Source organism: Staurois parvus, unplaced genomic scaffold (assembly GCF_062004578.1).
Source record: "Staurois parvus isolate SC_StPar_1 unplaced genomic scaffold, SC_StPar_1.0 ptg002885l, whole genome shotgun sequence".
Classification (NCBI taxonomy): Eukaryota; Metazoa; Chordata; class Amphibia; order Anura; family Ranidae; genus Staurois; species Staurois parvus.
The window spans coordinates 1-13,683 of record NW_028320681.1 but is presented as its reverse complement, the minus strand read 5'-3'; the positions used below and the strand labels follow the sequence as shown (position 1 = coordinate 13,683).

Genomic DNA, 13,683 nt, shown 5'->3' with positions numbered 1-13,683 from the left:
GACCCAATGGAGGGGAGTACGGAGCCCCCCGAAACGCCTCGGTTCCTCGCCCCGCCCCCTGATGAAGGGGAGTACGGAGCCCCCCGAAACGCCTTGGTTCATTGCCCCGCCCCCTGATGGAGGGGAAACACATCAAACAGGTAAATACCGCATTATGGCCACTAGATGGCGCTACAACCGCAGCAATGCGTTCCCACTACGTGTGGCCAGGATTGGACAGGCTAGGCGGGTGCTGCTGACGATCGTCCAATCTCCTCTCACACATCGACCCCCCCGCTGCACCACAACACACAACTCTGCAGAACAACACATTTTATTGCCATTCAGGAAAATCACATCAAGCCCAGGAGGACGGCTCAGCCAATCACAGAGCCGGATCGATCTTCCCAACCGATCGACCAACCACAGCAATTGTACAGCCATGTCCGAGAGAAGAGCGGGCGTTGTCACCTGCGGCCAGTTCATGGGAAGGTGTCACCGCAGTGCATCCCCTGGGGGGGCGCCATTTCCAGGAAGGTGTCACTAGTGTTGTCTCTGGGGGGGGGCGCCATTTCCAGGAAGGTGTCACTAGTGTTGTCTCTGGGGGGGGGGCGCCATTTCCAGGAAGGTGTCACTAGTGTTCTCTCTGGGGGGGGGGGGCGCCATTTCCAGGAAGGTGTGACTAGTGTTGTCTCTGGGGGGGGGCGCCATTTCCAGGAAGGTGTCACTAGTGTTGTCTCTGGGGGGGGCGCCATTTCCAGGAAGGTGTCACTAGTGTTGTCTCTGGGGGGGGCGCCATTTCCAGGAAGGTGTCACTAGTGTTGTCTCTGGGGGGGGCACCATTTCCAGGAAGGTGTCACTAGTGTTGTCTCTGGGGGGGCGCCATTTCCAGGAAGGTGTCACTAGTGTTGTCTCTGGGGGGGGGCGCCATTTCCAGGAAGGTGTCACTAGTGTTCTCTCTGGGGGGGGGCGCCATTTCCAGGAAGGTGTCACTAGTGTTGTCTCTGGGGGGGGGGCGCCATTTCCAGGAAGGTGTCATTAGTGTTGTCTCTGGGGGGGCGCCATTTCCAGGAAGGTGTCACTAGTGTTCTCTCTGGGGGGGGGCACTATTTCCAGGAAGGCGTGACCACAGTCCATCCTCCGGGGGGCGCTCTCTCTCCAACAAACACAGCAATTCAGATGGGACCGGAGGAAGGACAGACATGGTCACTCGGGGCGCCCCCTGCTGGTTCCAGGTCACACTTCCTTGGCATCTGCATGGAGTCAGCACACCTTGACACACATGTGGCCCCCGGGACAGCTTCCACCGGGGCCCTCTGGTCCATCAGCTCCTTGATGCACCAGCAGCACAGACGCGGTCACTCAAGGCGCCCCCTGCTGGTTGCAGGTCACACTTCCTTGGCATCTGCATGGAGTCAGCACACCGTCACACACACAGCACATGTGGCCCCCAGGACAGCTCCCACTGGGGGCCCCTAGTCCAGCAGCTCCTTGATGCACCAGCAGCACAGCAGGAAGTACAGGCACTCCTTGAGGCTCTGGAGGACGGAGTATCCGATGTTCATCCCCATCCAGTTCTTGTATCTGGGGAATGACATGTTCCTCAAGGCTTGTCCCATGGAGAACGGGGCGAAGGGCCCCAGGGGCCTGCGGGGTTCCGCTTGGCACAGCGAGGGCAGCCGGGCGTTGTGTCTGCCGATGGGGATCATGTTATGGACGGGGGGCGTCCGGCGGGGCAATTTATCGGCCGCTGGCTCGGAGCACGAGGCCCGGGGGGGGCGGGGGATGGGGGACGCCGGAACGTTCTGCAATCTACGCCTTTGTCATTGCGGGAACAAGAGGGAGAAGCGGAGTGGCCCCTGGCAGCCTGACCCCCCCCCCCCCGGTGATTAACCCCCTACAGTCACAGAGGACGAGCAGCCCTGCAGGGGCCCCGTGACTGAGCCTCACAGGTCGGCTGATGTGCAGCTGAGACAGTCGCTGACACAGCATGGCCGCAAACGCTGACACCAGCGGGGCCCCTGGTGGGCGAGGGGGGGTGTCAGGGACCCAGGAACAGCTCTCTCATGCGGGGTATGAAAGGAAAGTTATGTAAAGTGGCCTCCGGCTACAACCACAGCAAATCAAGTCCTCCGCGTCTATTACCGCCCCCCCCTCCCCTCCTTCACCGGCGTCAGCCGTGGCACTGAGGATCGAGGCGGCATCTACTCCAATCCACAGCCCGAGACCTGCAGACTGGGGAGAGAAGAGAGGGCCAATCAGGAGCCAGGAAGACACGCAACAAAAACATGGCGGCAGGGACAGAACGGGGGTCCGAGGGCAAAACGGGGGTCTGAGGGCAAAGCGGGGGTCCGAGGGCAAAACGGGGGTCTGAGGGCAAAGCAGGGGTCTGAGGGCAAAGCGGGGGCCTGAGGGCAAAGCGGGGGTCAGGAGGCAATAATGGCAGATGTGGCTCTTTGTCTGGACCTCGAACCTCTCCCCCAACTTACCTATCCTCACTTTTCACCTCCACCCCCCCTCCCATTGCCCTCAGCCCCACCCACCTGACCCTGCCCCCCCATTCCCCTCGGCCCCACCCACCTGATTCCCCCCCCCTCATTGCCCTTGGCCCCCCCCACGTGACCCTTCTTCCCCCCCAATTGTCCTCGGCCCCACCCACCTGACCCTTCTTCCCCCCCATTGCCCTCAGCCCCACCCACCTGACCCTCCCCACCCCATCGACCTGACTCTCCCTCCCATTGCCCTCGGCCCCACCCACCTGACCCTTCTTTCCCCTCATTGCCCTCGACCCCACCCACCTGTCCCTTCTCCCCCCCATTTGCCCTAAGCCCCTCCCACCTGACCTTCTTCCCCCGTTGACCTCAGCCCCACCCACCTGACCCTCCCCCCATTGCCCTCAGCCCCACCCACCTGATTCTCCCCCCCATTGCCCTTGGCCCCACCCACCTGACCCTTCTTTCCCCCCCCATTGCTCTCGACCCCACCCACCTGTCCCTTCTCCCCCCCATTGCCCTCGGCCCCACCCACCTGACCCTCTCCCCCATTGTCCCGGCCCCACCCACCTGACCCTTCTTCCTCCCCCATTGCCCTTGGCCCTACCTGACCCTCCCCCCCATTGTCCTTGGCCCCACCCACCTGACCCTTCTTCTCCCCCCCATTGCCCTCGGCCCCACCTGATCCTCCCCCCCCATTGCCCTCAGCCCCACCCACCTGACCCTCCCCCCCATTGCCCTCAGCCCCACCCACCTGACCCTCCCGCCCCAAGCTCCTTCTCCACACAAACACCTAAAACTCTTCCTACAAGAACCATAAAAATCTTCCAGCTCCCGTCATTCCCTAATAAACCCTCCAAATCACATCCCCGACTCAATCCACACTAACCCCCCCCCCCCCAATAATATACAAGAGGACGCCGGGACATGGTGGTGGGCAAAACTCCCCTCGGCAGACACAGATCGACTTATAACGATCGTTATTCTCAGCAATTAGTTAAAAATAACATTCACAGCAACTAACATGTTAGTAGGAGGAGCCTGCGGGGGAGCCACGTGGCACTGAAAATGCACAAGGGGGACAAGGGGGCCCTGCAGAGAGTTTATGGGCCAGAATGTGGCCCCGGGGGGACGTGGCCCAAGGCAGAGGGGGGCGAGGAGTCGCTGAGGGATTGCTTTACCTGTAAGGACAGGAAAAAAAAAAACTGCTTTGCAGTACACTCCGCCCACGTCTGTATGCGCAGGGCGGGCTACATGGAGTTCGCTCAAAATATGACGTCCTTTATTGTTCTAAACCACAAACTCAGAAGCTCCACCCAGAAACCTAAAGTGGGCTTCGTCACGGAGGTAGTATCTGAGCCATCATTGGGTGAAATGTGTCAGGAGAGTATGGGCGGACCTTGTGTTCATTGTCTAGAATAATAAAGTTTTATCAATACTGATGTCATCAGAGTAAGGAGAGTCTGGGTGGACGTTGTGTTCATTGTCTAAAATAATAAAGTTTTATTAATACTGATGTCATTGGGGTGAGGAGGGTGTGGATGGACCTTCTGTGTTCATTGTCTGGAATAATAAAGTTTTATCAATACTGATGTCATTGGGGTGAGGAGGGTGTGGACAGACGTTTGATGTTCACTGTCTGGAATAATAAAGTTTTATCAATACTGATGTCATCAGAGTAAGGAGAGTCTGGGTGGACGTTGTGTTCATTGTCTAAAATAATAAAGTTTTATCAATACTGATGTCATTGGGGTGAGGACGGACCTTCTATGTTCATTGTCTGGAATAATAAAGTTTTATAAATACTGATGTCATTGGGGTGAGGAGGGTGTGGACAGACCTTCTGTGTTCATTGGAATAATAAAGTTTTATCAATACTGATGTCATTGGGGTGAGGAGGGTGTGGATGGACCTTCTGTGTTCATTGTCTGGAATAATAAAGTTTTATCAATACTGATGTCATTGGGGTGAGGAGGGTGTGGACAGACGTTTGATGTTCACTGTCTGGAATAATAAAGTTTTATCAATACTGATGTCATCAGAGTAAGGAGAGTCTGGGTGCACGTTGTGTTCATTGTCTAAAATAATAAAGTTTTATTAAAACTGATGTCATTGGGGTGAGGAGGGTGTGGATGGACCTTCTGTGTTCATTGGAATAATAAAGTTTTATCAATACTGATGTCATCAGAGTAAGGAGAGTCTGGGAGAACGTTATGTTCATTGTCTAAAATAATAAAGTTTTATCAATACTGATGTCATTGGGGTGAGGACGGACCTTCTATGTTCATTGTCTGGAATAATAAAGTTTTATAAATACTGATGTCATTGGGGTGAGGAGGGTGTGGACAGACCTTCTGTGTTCATTGGAATAATAAAGTTTTATCAATACTGATATCATCAGAGTAAAGAGTCTGGGTGGACTTTTTGTGTTCATTGCCTAGAATAATAAAGTTTTATTAACAATGATGTCAGCAGAGTAAAGAGAGTCTGGATGGACTTGTGTTCACTGTCTGGAATAATAAAGTTTTACCAACATCAACGTCACCAACATTTCGGGGGCGGAGCAGCGAGGAGAGATGTGAACCAATAAAGCGAAGGATGCGGCTGTGACCAGAAGGTAACAATGTATACAATCACCGCGTCAGCAGGCTCCGCCCACCATGGCGCACGTCAGCGGTTTCCGGCTCTAGGGACGCGTTTCGAGGACTTTGCCCGACCCGACAGGAAGGAGTTAACATTGCTATAGAAATATCGTCAAAACGCGTCCCTTGCGATGGAAGCCGCTGATGTACCTGGCGGTGGGAGGAGCCATCGATGATGCAGTGGCAGCCACGAGCGGCCCGGCTGGGGGTCAGAGTCTGTGGCCTACGTGGTCTCAGCGCACTATGCTGGCTCCGCCTTCCTCCTTTGCGTGTTAGAGAATGATGAGCGCTCCATGCCGCAGTTCTCCTCCCGCCACCATTATTCACAGTTCTTTCACCCGATAGGATCACTCCTGCAGGGGGCACTGTGTAGGACGGACGCATCGTATCCCCCACCGGGACAGATACAAGAATGACCCCCATTGTCACGCTCATCGTCCCCCATGGGTTCAGGTCTCCCAGGCAGCGGATTGGACGGCACCGGAGGGGAGCACACAGGGGCGGGGACACACGGGATACGTTACTTCCTGGACGTGCGTTCCTCTTCCTCGTTCTCCAACATGTATGCCGGGTGGAAGCTCTCCGCCCCCGCCGACGTCCGGAACCGCAGAGCCGGGTTCTTGATGGTGTTGTCCATACTGCCCAGAGACGTGTACCTGCGGGAGAGGGGGAGGAGTCAACTACGGACCCGGACAGGAGGAGGAGTCAACTACGGACCCAGACAGGCGGACGGGAGGAAGGACAGGCGGAGAGACAGAGAGAGGGACAGGGGGAGGAGTCAACTACAGACCCAGACAGGCGGACGGGAGGAAGGACAGGCGGAGAGACAGAGAGAGGGACAGGGGGAGGAGTCAACTACAGACCCAGACAGGCGGATGGGAGGAAGGACAGGCGGAGAGAGGGACAGGCAGAGGGACAGACAGAAGGACAGGCGGACAAAGACAGAGGGACAGAGAGACAGGCAGAGGGACAGGTGGAGGGGACAGGCAGACAGAGGGACAGGCGGATGGATGGACGGACGAGCGCCCCTCACCCCTTGTCATACAGGATGCAGTACGGGATGTAGAGTGTGCGCAGGAACTCCCAGATGTCGCGGTAGGACCAATCCTGGAAAAGAGACAATGGTGAGTGTGGCGCCCTCCAGTGGTGGGGGGACCTGAGCGGTGAGTGTGGCGCCCTCCAGTGGCGGGGGGGACCTGAGTGGTGAGTGTGGCGCCCTCCAGTGGCGGGGGGACCTGAGTGGTGAGTGTGGCGCCCTCCAGTGGCGGGGGGACCTGAGTGGTGAGTGTGGCGCCCTCCTGTGGCGGAGGGGACCTGAGCGGTGAGTGTGGCGCCCTCCAGTGGCGGGGGGACCTGAGCGGTGAGTGTGGCGCCCTCCAGTGGCGGGGAAACCTAAACGGTGAGTGTGGCGCCCTCCAGTGGCGGGGGGACCTGAGCGGTGAGTGTGGCGCCCTCCAGTGGCGGGGGGACCTGAGCGGTGAGTGTGGCGCCCTCCAGTGGCGGGGGGACCTGAGCGGTGAGTGTGGCGCCCTCCAGTGGCGGGGGGACCTGAGCGGTGAGTGTGGCGCCCTCCAGTGGCGGGGGGGGACCTGAGCGGTGAGTGTGGCGCCCTCCAGTGGCGGGGGGACCTGAGCGGTGAGTGTGGCGCCCTCCAGTGGCGGGGGGACCTGAGCGGTGAGTGTGGCGCCCTCCAGTGGCGGGGGGACCTGAGCGGTGAGTGTGGCGCCCTCCAGTGGCGGGGGGACCTGAGCGGTGAGTGTGGCGCCCTCCAGTGGCGGGGGGACCTGAGCGGTGAGTGTGGCGCCCTCCAGTGGCGGGGGAACCTGAGCGGTGAGTGTGGCGCCCTCCAGTGGCGGGGGGACCTGAGCGGTGAGTGTGGCGCCCTCCAGTGGCGGGGGGACCTGAGCGGTGAGTGTGGCGCCCTCCAGTGGCGGGGGGACCTGAGCGGTGAGTGTGGCGCCCTCCAGTGGCGGGGGGACCGGAGTGCAGACACTCACCAGCAGCGGGTTGACTCTCATGTAGGTGGGCCAGTCGGGGTCGGTGAGGCACATGGGGGTCAGGGTGCGGGAGTACGGGTCCGTGCGGCGGGTCCCCATCAGGATGGCCTGTAGCTGAGGTTGCTCCGCCTTCAGATCCATCAGAGCTTGCTTCATGTCCCCCTGGATGGTGTAGATCTGAAGATTGTACCTGGATGGGGGCGGAGACATGGGGAGGGGGCGGAGACATGGAGGGGGAGGGGGCGGAGACATGGAGGGGAATGACAACACGAGACATTAAATAAACAAAACTGAATATAAAGGGAGACCTGTCATCCTAAACTATGGGGGGTGGGGATCCTCCATTCATGCCCCTCCCCCCCAGTGGGACCCCCATTCATGCATCTCCTCCAGTGGGACCCCCACTCATGCCCCTCCCCCGGTGGGACCCCCACTCATGCCCCTCCCCCGGTGGGACCCCCACTCATGCCCCTCCCCCAGGCTCACCGTTTGGTGGTATCCTGCATGAACTGCTCCATCTCCGGGAAGGGGGACACAATGCGGATGTACAGAGCCTGCAGCTTCTCCCTCCCTTCTGGGCGTCGCCTTTACAGACAAGAAAACAAGGAGAATTCTGGGTAATGACCAACCTTCCCCCGCCCATCCCTGACCCCGCCCCTGGGAGGGGCACTCACCTCTGTACGGCGGCATGATACAAGTGCAGGAGCGCAGTGCAGTCCTTCCCGCCATTGAACGCCACGCTGATCTCCTCCAGACTGTACTGAGCGAGAGCCTCCTCCACCGTCTGCAGAGCCGAGCCCACCTTCTCCCCCAGAGGGGACCCTGAGGAGCCAAACACAGGTCAGACTCCGCCCAGGCACCAGACTCCACCCAGACCCCGCCCAGGCACCAGACCCCACGAGAGCCTCCTCCACCGTCTGCAGAGCCGAGCCCACCTTCTCCCCCAGAGGGGACCCTGAGGAGCCAAGCACAGGTCAGACTCCGCCCTGACTCCGCCCAGACACCAGACCCCGCCCAGACACCAGACTCCACCCAGACCCCGCCCAGGCACCAGACCCCGCGAGAGCCTCCTCCACCGTCTGCAGAGCCGAGCCCACCTTCTCCCCCAGAGGGGACCCTGAGGAGCCAAGCACAGGTCAGACTCCGCCCTGACTCTGCCCAGACACCAGACCCCGCCCAGACACCAGACTCCACCCAGGCACCAGACCCCGCCCGGGCACTGTACTGAGCGAGAGCCTCCTCCACCGTCTGCAGAGCCGAGCCCACCTTCTCCCCCAGAGGGGACCCTGAGGAGCCAAACACAGGTCAGACTCCGCCCAGGCACCAGACTCCACCCAGACCCCGCCCAGACACCAGACTCCACCCAGGCACCAGACCCCGCCCAGGCACCAGACCCCGCGTGAGCCTCCTCCACCGTCTGCAGAGCCGAGCCCACCTTCTCCCCCAGAGGGGACCCTGAGGAGTCAAGCACAGGTCAGACTCCGCCCTGACTCCGCCCAGACACCAGACCCCGCCCAGACACCAGACTCCACCCAGGCACCAGACCCCGCCCGGGCACTGTACTGAGCGAGAGCCTCCTCCACCATCTGCAGAGCCGAGCCCACCTTCTCCCCCAGAGGGGACCCTGAGGAGCCAAACACAGGTCAGACTCCGCCCAGGCACCAGACTCCGCCCTGACTCTGCCCAGACACCAGACCCCGCCCAGACACCAGACCCCGCCCAGACACCAGACCCCGCGAGAGCCTCCTCCACCGTCTGCAGAGCCGAGCCGACCTCCCCCAGAGGGGACCCTGAGGAGCCAAACACAGGTCAGACTCCGCCCAGGCACCAGACTCCGCCCTGACTCTGCCCAGACACCAGACCCCGCCCAGACACCAGACCCCGCCCAGACACCAGACCCCGCGAGAGCCTCCTCCACCGTCTGCAGAGCCGAGCCGACCTCCCCCAGAGGGGACCCTGAGGAGCCAAACACAGGTCAGACTCCGCCCAGACACCAGACTCCGCCCAGACCCCACCCAGGCACCAGACCCCGCCCAGATTCTTTGCATTAGAAGCGGCAGGAAGGGTTCTTTGCAGTAACACGCACATACTGCAGAGGGACAATCCCTGAAGCCATGCCGAGAGCTACAGTGAGTGATGGCATGAAAACCTGGCTTGTACAGCGGCCCCTTGTGGAGATCACCCCTCTGTGGCCCCTTGTGGAGATCACTCCTCTGTGGCCCCTTGTGGAGATCACCCCTCTGTGGCCCCTTGTGGAGATCACCCCTCTGTGGTCCCTTGTGGAGATCACCCCTCTGTGGCCCCTTGTGGAGATCACCCCTCTGTGGTCCCTTGTGGAGATCACCCCTCTGTGGTCCCTTGTGGAGATCACCCCTCTGTGGCCCCTTGTGGAGATCACCCCTCTGTGGCCCCTTGTGGAGATCACCCCTCTGTGGCCCCTTGTGGAGATCACTCCTCTGTGGTCCCTTGTGGAGATCACCCCTCTGTGGCCCCTTGTGGAGATCACTCCTCTGTGGTCCCTTGTGGAGATCACCCCTCTGTGGTCCCTTGTGGAGATCACCCCTCTGTGGCCCCTTGTGGAGATCACCCCTCTGTGGCCCCTTGTGGAGATCACCCCTCTGTGGCCCCTTGTGGAGATCACCCCTCTGTGGTCCCTTGTGGAGATCACCCCTCTGTGGCCCCTTGTGGAGATCACCCCCTCTGTGGCCCCTTGTGGAGATCACTCCTCTGTGGTCCCTTGTGGAGATCACCCCTCTGTGGCCCCTTGTGTAGATTACCCCTCTGTCGCCCCTTGTGGAGATCACCCCTCTGTGGCCCCTTGTGGAGATCACCCCTCTGTGGTCCCTTGTGGAGATCACCCCTCTGTGGCCCCTTGTGTAGATTAACCCTCTGTTGCCCCTTGTGGAGATCACCCCTCTGTGGGCCCCTTGTGGAGATCACCCCTCTGTGGCCCCTTGTGGAGATCACCCCTCTGTGGCCCCTTGTGGAGATCACTCCTCTGTGGTCCCTTGTGGAGATCACCCCTCTGTGGCCCCTTGTGGAGATCACTCCTCTGTGGCCCCTTGTGGAGATCACCCCTCTGTGGCCCCTTGTGGAGATCACCCCTCTGTGGTCCCTTGTGGAGATCACCCCTCTGTGGTCCCTTGTGGAGATCACCCCTCTGTGGCCCCTTGTGGAGATCACCCCTCTGTGGTCCCTTGTGGAGATCACCCCTCTGTGGCCCCTTGTGGAGATCACCCCTCTGTGGTCCCTTGTGGAGATCACCCCTCTGTGGTCCTTTGTGGAGATCACCCCTCTGTGGCCCCTTGTGGAGATCACCCCTCTGTGGCCCCTTGTGGAGATCACTCCTCTGTGGTCCCTTGTGGAGATCACCCCTCTGTGGTCCTTTGTGGAGATCACCCCTCTGTGGTCCCTTGTGGAGATCACCCCTCTGTGGCCCCTTGTGGAGATCACTCCTCTGCGGCCCCTTGTGGAGATCACCCCTCTGTGGCCCCTTGTGTAGATTACCCCTCTGTCGCCCCTTGTGGAGATCACCCCTCTGTGGCCCCTTGTGGAGATCACCCCTCTGTGGCCCCTTGTGTAGATCACCCCTCTGTGGCCCCTTGTGGAGATCACTCCTCTGCGGCCCCTTGTGGAGATCACCCCTCTGTGGCCCCTTACCTGACTGCGCCAGCTGGTAGACCTCAGCGGCGGCCTGTGACACGGGGTCCTTGGCGAAGGGCACCACGACCCCCGGAGGGAGGTGCTGGATCAGGTAGTCGTAGGCCTCGCCCAGCCTGGTTTGGGAGTCGGAGTCGAGGGTCAGCTGCACGCGGTAGTAGTTGTTGGCCCAGTCCGGGTAGGAGCCCAGGCTGACGTAGCGCCGGTGACAAGCGTTGGTCTCCTCCAGCACGGCGGCGATGGACACCTCGTCGGCGTTGACGAAGATCTCGCGGCAGTAGAAGCGCGTCTTGTCGTTGCGGAAGAGGTGGTCCAGCCCCTCCAGGGCCCGCTCCATCAGGGACGGGATGCCGGGGAAGACGTAGACGTTGCGCACGCTGATCAGCGGGTACTTGAAGCAGTCGCCGGTGCGTTTGTCCGTGCCGTAGTTCAGCTTGGAGGAGGCCGGGATCCGCGCCAGCTTCATCTCCGGGCACCGGGCGTCCGACTTCCCGAAGAACTTCTCCACCAGGGACACCAGCTCCGGGTGCGGGAAGACGCTCTCGCCGAACGCCTGGGCCACCGCCTCGAAGGTCACGTCATCGTGGGTGGGGCCGATCCCCCCGGAGGTCAGGACGTAGGTGTAGCGGGAGGAGAAGGCGGAGATCTCCCCCGCGATGGCGTCCACGTCGTCCGGGATGACGGAGATTCTCACCACTTTCACCCCGATGGAGCGAAGCTTCTTACACATGAAGAACGAGTTGGTGTCCTGGGTGTGGCCCTGAGAGGAGGAGAGGAGGGGTCAGAGGGAGGACACCGCCCAATCACAATGCTGCAGCTTCAATCCTACTCAATGGGACCTCCCACACCAAGGGTCAATGTCAGGAACCTGTGCTGTGGGCGGAGTTTTATCTCTGCTCCTCCCCCCAGGAGCCAGGGAGAATGTGATTAAACCTGACCTACAGCCTCCCAAAGTTCCTCCGAGGGTTAACTTCACAGAGCTGTACTGAGTGGGCGGAGTTTTATCTCTGCTCCTCCCCTGAGCAGCTAGGGGGAATGTTTGATTAAATCTAACCTTCATCCTTGCACAGGTGTACTGGCTCATCCCTTCCAGCCTTGCACAGGTGTACTGGCTCCTCCCCTCCAGCCTTGCACAGGTGTACTAGCTCCTCCCCTCCAGCCTTGCATAAGTGTACTGGCTCCTCCCCCTCAGTCTTGCACAGGTGTCCCTGCTCCTCCCCTCCAGCCTTGCACAGGTGTATTAGCTCCGCCCCCCCAGTCTTGCACAGGTGTACTGGCTCCTCCCCTCCAGCCTTGCACAGGTGTACAGGCTCCTCCCCTCCAGCCTTGCACAGGTGTACAGGCTCCTCCCCTACAGCCTTGCACAGGTGTACTGGCTCCTCCCCTCCAGCCTTGCACAGGTGTACTGGCTCCTCCCCTCCAGCCTTGCACAGGTGTACTGGCTCCTCCCCCTCAGTCTTGCACAGGTGTACTGGCTCCTCCCCTCCAGCCTTGCACAGGTGTACTGGCTCCTCCCCTCCAGCCTTGCACAGGTGTCCCGCCTCCAGCCTTGCACAGGTGTACAGGCTCCTCCCCTCCATCCTTGCACAGGTGTCCCGCCTCCAGCCTTGCACAGGTGTACAGGCTCCTCCCCTCCAGCCTTGCACAGGTGTCCAGGCTCCTCCCCTTCAGCCTTGCACAGGTGTCCCGGCTCCTCCCCTCCAGCCTTGCACAGGTGTCCCGGCTCCTCCCCTCCAGTCTTGCACAGGTGTACTGGCTCCTCCCCTCCAGCCTTGCACAGGTGTACTGGCTCCTCCCCTCCAGCCTTGCACAGGTGTCCCGGCTCCTCCCCTCCAGCCTTGCACAGGTGTCCCGCCTCCAGCCTTGCACAGGTGTACAGGCTCCTCCCCCTCCAGCCTTGCACAGGTGTCCAGGCTCCTCCCCTTCAGCCTTGCACAGGTGTCCCGGCTCCTCCCCTCCAGCCTTGCACAGGTGTCCCGGCTCCTCCCCTCCAGCCTTGCACAGGTGTACTGGCTCCTCCCCCGGACTGGAATGGCTTTCTCTGATGTCACCGCACACTGGGAGCTTCTCACAATGTGCATTAGAAGCTGCAGCCAGTCAGATAGAGCTCCGCCTCCTAATCTAGAGCTCCGCCCTCATTTACTGGCTGCAGGACATCCAGCATCATCTAGCTCTTTCTTCCCCAGCCTGACTATCTCCATCCCCACCCCTTTCATTCATTGGACTCGCCTCATTTCCTGGCTGGAGGACATCTAGCATCATCTAGCCCAACCCCTTTCATTCTCCATCCTGACTCTTCCTGGCCCCGCCCCTTACATTTACTGGATTTTAGTTCTTATAATAACGGGGGCTCAGCATCCCATGTGGGCGTTACCAAGGGAAGTCTTCATGCAAACTCCTCCCACTACTCCTGACACCCACCCAGCAAGGCATTTTGATATTTGCATAACTCCTCCCACTGCTTGCAGTACTGAGGCAGGATGCTGGAATGTTTTCAGAAGCTTTGTACAGCACCCTGCCGGCCCCTCCCACAAGCCATGATCTGCCTGCATTGCATAGAGAAGCATAGAGACCCAGTGATAACATCTGCACATTCTGCATCAGAGTGAACGGTCTCTGGAATGTGACAGGTCCTCTTTACAGGTCACACAACCTTCTTACAGTGCAGAGCGGTCAGTCCAGCGATCCCCTAGCTATGGGCCTGGAGGGAACATTGTGACTGCCCAGCGTGCTGAGCAATGTCTGGTTGAGGCACACAGAGCCATCTCCGGGGCCCCGCGCGGCATCCCTACCTTCAGTATCTCGTCTCCGATGATGATGATCCCGGCCGTGACGGCTCCCTCCTCTGACGGCCCCCGGTCCGGGGACGCCGCTCCGCACAACTTGTTAGCAGACATGACCAGGTGCCCTGCA

At 60.1% G+C, this 13,683-nt stretch overlaps 1 protein-coding gene across 2 annotated transcripts; it reads right to left on the bottom strand.

The window, feature by feature from the left end:
• Nucleotides 1–1,689: 1,689 nt before the first annotated feature.
• FLAD1 (flavin adenine dinucleotide synthetase 1) lies at nucleotides 1,690–13,673 on the bottom strand. Of its 2 annotated transcripts, XM_089666886.1 has the most exons (8): nucleotides 13,563–13,673; nucleotides 10,771–11,530; nucleotides 7,785–7,932; nucleotides 7,597–7,695; nucleotides 7,111–7,300; nucleotides 6,147–6,220; nucleotides 5,638–5,769; nucleotides 1,690–2,214 (listed from the first exon to the last, which is right to left on the bottom strand). In XM_089666886.1, exons 1-8 carry the CDS (start codon nucleotides 13,665–13,667, stop codon nucleotides 2,184–2,186), a joined length of 1,539 nt encoding a protein of 512 aa, XP_089523012.1. In that variant the 5' UTR covers nucleotides 13,668–13,673; the 3' UTR covers nucleotides 1,690–2,183. The 2 variants fall into 2 exon arrangements, with proteins under 2 accessions (XP_089523012.1, XP_089523013.1); XM_089666887.1 differs by lacking the exon at nucleotides 1,690–2,214 and having other exon boundaries at nucleotides 4,893–5,769.
• Between the last annotated feature and the right edge of the window lie 10 nt (nucleotides 13,674–13,683).